We start from the raw sequence: 10831 nt of genomic DNA, 5'->3' as shown, positions 1-10831 counted from the left end.
AATGGCAGTGAAAAACCCACACAGAATATTAAACATCACATAGAATATTAGAAGGAAAAAGACCTCCCTAGGAGATTTAATGTTACAGATATTTGGCTAATATCTTTAATGTGGGCTGGATACAACATAACATTAGTAGAGGAGTTGAGATTTGAGATGTATCCTGGTATTGCTCAGAGAAGGAAACTAAAGATATATAAGGATATTGCTAAATCTTGCAAGATGTGCAATTACTACTTTAAACAAGCTATTAACTTATTCTCCAATTAGCTTTAGATATGTTGTGTTATTACCATAGACCAGTCACCGTAAGGAAGTATAAAATGTCGAACAGATGATCGGTTTTTAGTTTAACTAAATCGTTAAGTGTGCAAGCATGAAACACAATTTCCTTCCAAAGGTGGTGTTCAAAACTATATAGAGGAGTAGTTATACTCTGCTAGAGCTCTACAGACAACAGGGTGGGTCTTTTGGGACTGTTTGAAAGTTGATGGTTGTTTTAAACTAAGGATTAATTTTACTGGAATCAATACCATGTGAATGCTGAGATACCAGCTTCTACAACTCCTTTCCAAAATGTCTTCAGAAGGGCAGGTCCTTCAAAGTGGCAGTCTGGATCTTATTTCTTGCTCAGTCTCTAAATGTGCTTGGAAGACACTTTAGAACACTTAACTTACCCATTTTCTAACATGGTTTGGTATGTCAGTTTGTCAGGTTATTGCCTCTAATCATTCACTGTTTTTCCAGAACGAAGAAGCAGATATCACTTTATGATTACATATTTGGTTTATGAAGCCACTTCAAATGTTCTCTCCTTTGTAGTACGAATCAAGCCCATTAATCTCATGGGATCATCATGAATGGCTTCTACGTTTGTCGTGTTTTCAGCAGCCAGCTGCTCACTGTTGAGATAAATGCTAACTTTGGAAGCCATCATGGTGGGGTTAGATGATCTTTCTTCTTCATCCTCCTCTAATGAAGGGCCTTTCTTTCTCCTCGGTTTTCTGCGTTTTCCCTTGACACTGTGATCAAGTGAGGCATAACACATCTGATGGGCAGACTCCACCTAGATGAACATGCACTTTAACATTCAGTAGTTATGCTTGCTCTAAAGTTATGTCTAAGACTTTGAGTATGTCTACACCGTAATCATAATAGTGGCTGAATTTTAACCAAATTAGCTCATTAAAAGCACAAATGATTCAGCTGTGGCAGCACAGAAAACAGACCAACGTAACCTAACAGTAAATGACTCGTGTTCTTGGGGTAGTGTTGGAACGATAAAGGACTCAGCATTCCGATTCAATGTGAATCACGCAGAGACATTTATTACAGAAACAAGCCTCCTTATATATGCAACTATATTCTAATCACGCGTCCACGCTCCAAGCATGGATTCGCTAAATGAGTATCACGGGCTGTCCATGCGCTGGAGTCTCACTGATGATACGTCCAATGATTCACGCCATGTTGGGACCCCGCTGATTGAGGAAGTCCCCTCTTTCTCACAGCAGATTCTGTTCTCAGCTTCTCGAAGCGGCCTTGAGATTCCTTTGAGCCAGACTAATTCAGCAACAAATCTTTATCTATCAAAACCCCTCCGCACTTCCCCCTTTCTGTTCTTGAATTAGTCAGGCCCCTTTAAACGCACGGTGAATCATTTTTGAAATATACTGCAACATAGAACACGTGATTAACAACATAATTACAATTACATATAATGCAGTTAAACCTTACTTAATAAGATCAAACAACTACCTGCCTATTCTTAAAACCTTAATTCTACTATGACAACCTTATTAACACACTATTTTAATAGATTCAAAATAACCAGACAAGTTAATACAATATATTCTCTTAAATTCCTAAAAGATTTATAACTGCGCAGTTTATAGGGTAACATATTTAATACCATCAGCATATACTAATAATTGAATTAATATCTTTAAAGTTATCTTAACCTATTTAAAAGATCAATAGCTTAAGATTAATATCCCTTCTAAATCTTTAGCAGTTGCTAAACTTAGATTACTATGGTAGGGATATCTCATAATTTTACCTTATCTATGCATTGACTATCTAATCATAATACCACCCTTTTGGATCTCCTGCTGATTGTTCAAATTGCCATTCTCCACAGAAGGTACACCACCTTCTTACTAATAGGCTTCTAGACCACCAGGTCTGTGAGCATCTATAACACTGAATTAGGATCCATGGTTTACATCTGAAACAGTCCTCACAACTTGTCTCCCTCCTGTCCATCTCCATCCGTTGAATCTTTGTGGAATCCACTTCAATCCTCGGCCTGTAATGACATAAACATAACCTTTTCCCCAGGTTATCAATTGATGCGGCCTTTTTCATTGACTAGTGATTTGACCATAACTAACGTAGGTTCTTTCTGGTTTAGCATGGTTTTGGGTCATACTTGCAAAGTGTTTCATCACATACAATGCTTTTGACAATTGGTTTTGTGGTGTTTCCCCTAATTCCCCCCCTTTGTTTTTTGTTTGTTTGTTTGGTTTTTTGTTTTTTTTTTTTTTTAAACCAAAAACAAACAAACAAACAAAAAAAGTTCAGAACCAGATACGTGTGTTGGATCTTGACTACGTACTCAGAATCACAAATCAAATGTAGAGGTTCCTCCTTAAAAAGCTCTAAGTAATTTAAAGCTGTGCCAAGTTCTGCTAATTGGGTTGAACCTTCAATAATTTTTACAGAATGATGCCAATTGTTATCTTCACACCAAACCACTACAGCTTTATGAGACTTCCCAGAACCATCAAAAAAAACCGTGCAAGTATGTAGGATCAGACCAAATACAAGTATGGCCTATGACCTGATGTTAAAGGCTTGCAGGTTCTGCAGCATTTTACATTTAGGCATGCCAAAAGCTGTGCTGTTAAAAAAAATAGCTAGTGCAATATACAAAGACATAGATTACAAATAATAAAAAAAATAAATCAGAATTAAATTTCACAAATGGTACATATATGACAAAAGGATCATGGCCTATTAAGACTTAAATTCATTCCCTGCATTTTCTTGATCAGAGTGACAATTGCTATATAACAGTCGGTATATCAGTCTGCTAGCAATGTCATTATACTGTCCCACAATAGCCACAGGTTTCTCATACACAAATCTGCAAGTCCAATCGAATGCAGTCAGCCTGTAAGGTTGTCAAAAATTTATTCCTCAACATTTCTAACTCCATTTTGGCTGTCATATTTATTGGATATTGTTTTCCCTTACCGGATCGAAGTCCTGTTTCAGATCTATCAGTGCAGTATTGGCTTTATCGAAACATTGGCTGTTAATACTAGTGGAAATACAGCATTCGAAATTTCCTTGGAGATTTCTCACTTACAGCAAGCAGATCTGCGCCATCCAAGCAGCTTCTTGTAGACCATGCAACTAAACAGAATTCTCAGAGAACGTTATTTGAGCTTACAATTTACTTAACAAATCTTGACCCAAGAGAGGTATAGGACTTTCTGGCAACTATAAGAATTCATGTATTAAAACTTTGTTCCAAATTTGGCATTCTATTGGTCTCAAAAAACAGCCTTTCTTTCGTTCTCTCCCATGACCTCAAAAACTAGCATGGTGAATTTACTAAGATGTCTCTTACAACTAATTACCACAGAATAAGCCTATTAACTAATTTTTGGTTTAATTTTCCAGTTTCATTAGAACTACGGGTCTGCTAGGGATGCCTTTAAACTTCACCCTCAGACTGCTCCATTCAGTATTACATCGCTGCAGTGGGGGGGAGAGAAAACCCCCCTTTCACCGCTTTAAAAGTGGGCAGCCAGTTTTTTCCATTTTTTTTTTTTTTTCCTTTTTTCTCTTCTTGCTGCAGTTTAGATATACCCAAGGTCATGCAGCTGGCATAATGGCTGGTACGAAGTGGGAGGCTCTGGGAAACTTCTCAGTTACAGTGAGTTGCACACAGGCCTGGGATATTTTGCTCTTTTGTTTTCCCATTTCATTCCAACCATAATACACTTTATATGCAATTCCAAGTAGCTCAGCAATAGTTACATTCCTTAGCTCCATATACCTTTTACAATTTACAGATGTCAAAAACCAGTATAATAAACATAAATCCATTATTCTATTCTCCTAGATCCAAATCAGTTAATATTCTAGCAACTTTTAAATACAACCTCTTCCAAATTCACATCTATCATAGCATTTAGGTGTTTTGGTGTGGTTTTTTTTTGTTTTGTGTTGGTTTTTTTTTTTTGTTTTGTTTTGTTTTGTTTTGTTTTGTTTTGTTTCAAAGCAGAGTTTAACAATTTAAATGCTTTTCTGGTCTCAAAATTACTAGATAACAATATAAGCAATTACTCTAATGTGTAAGGATGCATCCTAAGGGGGAGCAAGGTGGAATTTTGGCAGTGGAACCGGTTCCCATTTTGTAATTATCTTCCCAAACAAGATTCTTTTGGTACCAAATATAAATATGCAAACTAAAATACTGAGCTGAGATATGAAAACCAAACACCAAGTTCAAATATTCAGATGGATCACAGTTACACTAATTTAAGACAATATCTCCATTTTTGCATTGCACCTTTGGGCCGCTTACTGCCCAGCCAGGTGGAGGCACCTCTGGGTCTCCCTGACAAAACAGGTCAGTGTGCGCTGGAGCCCCATTGGCACCCACTCCCCTGCCACCGCAGCAAGCTGGACTGGGCAAGGCTGGTGCACTACAGCTGTTATTCCAAAACCAGGATTCTTTACATGGTGTGCATATGGAAAAGCCAAATCCAGCACACCGAGATGAGATACAGCCTGTCACAGAGTTGTGCAAGTCTGAATGCTGGAATAAACGTAGCATGCTGGAGAGAAAAATAACAGCTATTACACGCAAAATTTTACCATCACATTCATGCAGTAAAGAACTAAATTACTTATCACAAAATGCACATTTTGAGTCAACGGATTCTCATGATTTAACAGTCTGTGAACTTATCGTACCATATAGAAAGACCTACCAAAATTGCAACATGCTTAAACGGATACCCACAAAGAAAACAGGTTAATAAGGAAAGCATCTTGCAGACTTTAACAAGTTTTCTGACCTGTGTGTTATCAGTTAATTCTCTCTCAGCTTGTTGAAGTTCAAATTGCACCGCCTGTAAAACTGCAGAGATTTATTTTGTCCCGCTTTTCTGGCCTTAAAAACAACATTAATCGCAACAGAGTGTTACACTTCAAGATTGTATTCTCCAGACACTTTTCCCAATCGCTTAACTTATACAGCAGCCAACACTGATTTCAATATTTAACAAGATCTTCCTTCCTCATAATTCCTAAGTTTTAAAACACCTCCCAATACCGATTTTTTAGGAACACAACTGAAAACAATAATGCCTGACCCCATCTTGCAAGTAAAAACCTTGAGAAGAGGGAGGGAGGGGGGAAGGGGAGGAATGCACAGGGCTGCTTGCAGTGTGAGTGTGAAAAGCGGGCAGAAGGTTTTACAACACTCTTAAAAACAACTAGTAAAACAATTAACTCACATTCCTGACAAGCTGCTTGATTTTCAGAGAGGCAATACACAGGACCACATAATAGGTACTGTAAAACTCGCAAATAATATGTTGATAGCAAACATTAGCATTCTCTACTGCTAATTTCAATACTAATGCTTCCTTAGCTTTCAAGTTTTCAACCTGCTTATTGATGGCCTCTTGAAAGTGGTCAATAAATTGCATGTAATTCTCATTGGGACCCTGATTAATAGTTGCAAATGATTTGGCTGTTTTGTTGGTTTCAGGCACCTCTCAGCTTGATATGCAAAGTCTGTTGACTGCCTCAGGATTTCAGAAAGTTATCGTGCCTGTAGTTGTGGTATGTCAATTAGTGTCTCTTCCAGGAGTTGTGGGATACCTGCCCCTTTGAACGAATCCCCATCGTTCTGTCCTAAATGATCTATAGCTGTTACATTGCATAGGTCTAATTTTGCTTGAGTCTTTCATGGTTCTTATCTGATCTCGGGGCAACTCGTACACATACTTAACTTTTCAAGAAAAATGCCTCAAGCCCTCATTCTCTTCCGAGTCATCAGATAACACGGACTTGAACGATGCTGGAGAATCATTAGTAACAGGGGGGTTCGGAACAGTGCACATTCTCGGCAATACTTTGTAGCATCATAATTATTCGTATAAGCTGAGTCCCCAAGCGCATCCCCTTTCCCGTCACAATCAGCATGACTGCATTGCTGACTGTTGGATTCACTCACTCATAGCTGATCTGATCTTTCACACAGTTCTTTTGCCCAGTTCATATCCGGCAACTCCTTCTGCTCTCTCGTAGGAGTTAGAGAGGCAGAAGGCGGTAAAGGCGGACACGAATCAGTAAAAGGACTGATATTACACATATTTACGACTTTAGCATTCTCATCTTTCACCAGTTCTTTTGACAAATTGTCTGATTCCAGTCCTTTAGACTTCTTGATCTCTCTAGAGTCAGGTAATGGTATAGGAGTCCATACACTCGGTAATTTTCCTCCCTGCGCCCCAGACTGCTTTATCATCGGGGGTGCCGACGGCACAACAGGGGATGGAGTGGGGAGGGGGTCAAAAGACTCGATCTGGGTAAACTTTACGGTTATTTTTAAGTTTGCTATCAGGCTGCCCCCTTAAAGTCTTTTAAGGTGGAAATTATAAGCTTCCATGTAATCGCTAATGATTTAGTTTCTTTATCATCTCCATTGCTGACCTTATTCCGTAATTTCTTCCCTTTATCGTCCCAAAGTTAACGTTTAAAAGCCTTCTCGTTTTCTCCCGGGTAGCCGTGAATTCTACACCAAATTAATAGTCTACATATGTTACTTTTTTCCTATGTAAGTCCTCTCATAGAGAGAATATGCAGGAGGAACTTAACTGCAGCTTGTGCTTCAGAGAACACGTTCTGTCCCATAACTTTACTCTTCCCTCCTCCTGTTCCCAGCCAATCAACTTTTCCCTTTGCTGTGTCGACGACTTTATTCCCGGGGCGTCCTTACGCCTCTGTCCAGTCTTCAGTCCAGCTGAAGCCGCTCCCGGCTGGGCCGCTCCAGGCTTTTCCCCGATCGTAGTGGTACACCAGAGTATCACGTCGGGATCACCATTTGTTGGAACGATAAAGGACTCAGCATTCTGATTCAATGTGAATCACGCAAAGCCATTTATTACAGAAACAAGCCTCCTTATATATGCAACTATATTCTAATCACGCGTCCACGCTCCAAGCATGGATTCGCTAAATGAGTATCATGGGCTGTCCATGCACTGGAGTCTCGCTGATGACACGTCCGATGATGGGACCCCGCTGATTGAGGAACACCCCTCTGTCTCACAGGAGATTCTGTTCTCAGCTTCTCGAAGCAGCCTTGAGATTCCTTTGAGCCAGACTAATTCAGCAACAAATCTTTATCTATCAAAACCCCTCCACAGGGTTATGGCAGCTATTATTGGAAAGATTCACTGTGGGACTGAGGGTACTTTATATAATTGGTCCAAGTTCTTTGGGATGTAAGACCTTATTTGATCTCTTTTTCTTCTTACTGGTTTTGTTTGTTTGTTTTTTAAATTATAATCCAGTTACATTTTTCATAGGCTTGGTCTGTGCAGAAAACTAAAGATGGGTGATTCTTGTCTGTAAATATGATCTCATTTGCAGTGCAAAATGTATGCCTCGTGTGTCTTTCCCGTGTTTTTCTCTGTGTTTTTCAAGCCAAATTATCAAACATTTTTCATATTGGAATTTTCATAGGTTAGTCTGTTTCTGTGAAGTATAATAAAGCAAATGTCTAGATTTAAAAAGAAAAAAAAATAAATTTTCCACCACCTGGAAGTATCCTGAGAGAGAATTCAATTCAGCCTGATCTGCATGCCTGTGACCGAGCTTTATTATGCCATATGGATGGAAATGAGCTGTCTATAATTCTCCTGCTCCCTCATTAATGTCCCAGATGGAACAAAGGGTCAAGTCCGTGCTTAAATTTCTTGATGAACTACGACACTAATGCATGGTAATTTTCGTGATGAGCAGCGTGAAAATTTTTGTTATATATTGTCATGGGATACACACAAAAATTCTGAGACAGACCACATTACCCTAATTCAGAAATCCAGAATTAAACTTAGAGATACCTGTAGCTGGTTAACTGGCCTTTGAGGCTGGGACTTCATCTGCTCGTAACAACATTCCTCTACAGTTTATCAAAGAAGAAAAATGTTTTAGTTATTAAGGCACACTACTGAGTCTTAAAAGATCAAATTAACAGATCCTCCCTGTTACAGAACCAGCTTTGCCCAGTTTACTTTGGTAGAAGTTTGGTTTTTTTTGAATTCACACACAGATCTCTTTCTCTATTAACAGAAGGGCGAATAGCTAAGAAATTCAGACATGCATACTGTGAAAATGAAAAGCATTTTCTGTTCATATGGATGGAAAGTTTCTCATTATTCACTAAGTGGGCGTCATTTTAGACTGCTAGGGGTACCATCTTGTGTGGGAGCATTGACTTTGGGCAGGGAGTAATATGTGTCTTAGATTGCTGTAACTGCATGGATCAAGCTGTTATTTCAACTGGTGCATCTTTACATGAAGAACAGCTCTTGGTTTTGAGATATATGGCTGAACAGGATCATTTGGACTGCAAAAAATCCAATTCAGTATGAGACCTGGTCTTAAAAAGAGTAGTGCAGTATGATGGTTTGCAGTTCTATCCCAAGCTGGTATTACTTCTGTGTTGAGAAACACATGTGTTCTCAAAGTGAAGCTTACCTAAAATATCTTGATTGAGATTGCCATAAACTGGGTCATCTTCTGTGTAGTAGCCATCATAGCTAGAAGGGCAACGGAAAAATACTTCTAATTAACAGAATATGCTTGATTTAGGACTTCACTATTAGACTTTAAACATCTTACATGCATGTGGCAGTAGCAAGCAGATTGTATGTGATCTGAAAGACAAGACCAAAAATATCGGGGGGGGGAAACAAGTGCGGGGACACAGCACAGAAATGGCTATGTGCATGTTCTGAAGAGAGATTTGTTATCTAGCCAAGAATAGAACTCTTCTTTCCTGGAACTTACTTAAGTATAAAGCTAATCTCAAGACCACTAAGCTACCGTTTGACATAGTTCTAGAGGTATTATTGATCACTGAAACGAACCCACTTCATGTCCTCTGAGCCTGCTTTGCAATACAAACTAAAGCACTAAATGGGTCTCTTGGGGCAATGTTCTTAAAAACAGAGACTTCCCAACTTCAGGTAAATTTGTAATTGAGGATTGGTTTGGGGAAACAGGTGAAGGCTTTTGTATTTCTGTTGCAAAAACCGTGCAAGTATGTAGGATCAGACCAAATACAAGTATGGCCTATGACCTGATGTTAAAGGCTTGCAGGTTCTGCAGCATTTTACATTTAGGCATGCCAAAAGCTGTGCTGTTAAAAAAAATAGCTAGTGCAATATACAAAGACATAGATTACAAATAATAAAAAAAATAAATCAGAATTAAATTTCACAAATGGTACATATATGACAAAAGGATCATGGCCTATTAAGACTTAAATTCATTCCCTGCATTTTCTTGATCAGAGTGACAATTGCTATATAACAGTCGGTATATCAGTCTGCTAGCAATGTCATTATACTGTCCCACAATAGCCACAGGTTTCTCATACACAAATCTGCAAGTCCAATCGAATGCAGTCAGCCTGTAAGGTTGTCAAAAATTTATTCCTCAACATTTCTAACTCCATTTTGGCTGTCATATTTATTGGATATTGTTTTCCCTTACCGGATCGAAGTCCTGTTTCAGATCTATCAGTGCAGTATTGGCTTTATCGAAACATTGGCTGTTAATACTAGTGGAAATACAGCATTCGAAATTTCCTTGGAGATTTCTCACTTACAGCAAGCAGATCTGCGCCATCCAAGCAGCTTCTTGTAGACCATGCAACTAAACAGAATTCTCAGAGAACGTTATTTGAGCTTACAATTTACTTAACAAATCTTGACCCAAGAGAGGTATAGGACTTTCTGGCAACTATAAGAATTCATGTATTAAAACTTTGTTCCAAATTTGGCATTCTATTGGTCTCAAAAAACAGCCTTTCTTTCGTTCTCTCCCATGACCTCAAAAACTAGCATGGTGAATTTACTAAGATGTCTCTTACAACTAATTACCACAGAATAAGCCTATTAACTAATTTTTGGTTTAATTTTCCAGTTTCATTAGAACTACGGGTCTGCTAGGGATGCCTTTAAACTTCACCCTCAGACTGCTCCATTCAGTATTACATCGCTGCAGTGGGGGGGAGAGAAAACCCCCCTTTCACCGCTTTAAAAGTGGGCAGCCAGTTTTTTCCATTTTTTTTTTTTTTTCCTTTTTTCTCTTCTTGCTGCAGTTTAGATATACCCAAGGTCATGCAGCTGGCATAATGGCTGGTACGAAGTGGGAGGCTCTGGGAAACTTCTCAGTTACAGTGAGTTGCACACAGGCCTGGGATATTTTGCTCTTTTGTTTTCCCATTTCATTCCAACCATAATACACTTTATATGCAATTCCAAGTAGCTCAGCAATAGTTACATTCCTTAGCTCCATATACCTTTTACAATTTACAGATGTCAAAAACCAGTATAATAAACATAAATCCATTATTCTATTCTCCTAGATCCAAATCAGTTAATATTCTAGCAACTTTTAAATACAACCTCTTCCAAATTCACATCTATCATAGCATTTAGGTGTTTTGGTGTGGTTTTTTTTTGTTTTGTGTTGGTTTTTTTTTTTTGTTTTGTTTTGTTTTGTTTTG

General features: G+C 38.5%; 1 protein-coding gene across 1 annotated transcript; it reads right to left on the bottom strand.

Annotated features, from left to right (window-relative positions):
- Positions 1 to 787: 787 nt before the first annotated feature.
- On the bottom strand, positions 788 to 8848 carry LOC135577511 (T-cell receptor-associated transmembrane adapter 1-like; the record flags this gene model as incomplete). The annotated part of the gene is made up of 3 exons (XM_065047646.1): positions 788 to 1066; positions 8157 to 8215; positions 8794 to 8848. Coding segments are annotated over 3 exons (393 nt in total), but the record flags the coding sequence as incomplete, so codon positions are not given.
- Between the last annotated feature and the right edge of the window lie 1983 nt (positions 8849 to 10831).

The sequence above is a fragment of the Columba livia genome, assembly GCF_036013475.1.
Source record: "Columba livia isolate bColLiv1 breed racing homer chromosome W unlocalized genomic scaffold, bColLiv1.pat.W.v2 SUPER_W_unloc_5, whole genome shotgun sequence".
Lineage (NCBI taxonomy): Eukaryota > Metazoa > Chordata > Aves > Columbiformes > Columbidae > Columba > Columba livia.
The sequence above is the reverse complement of the archived record's forward strand: the minus strand, read 5'-3'. Positions and strand labels throughout refer to the sequence as shown.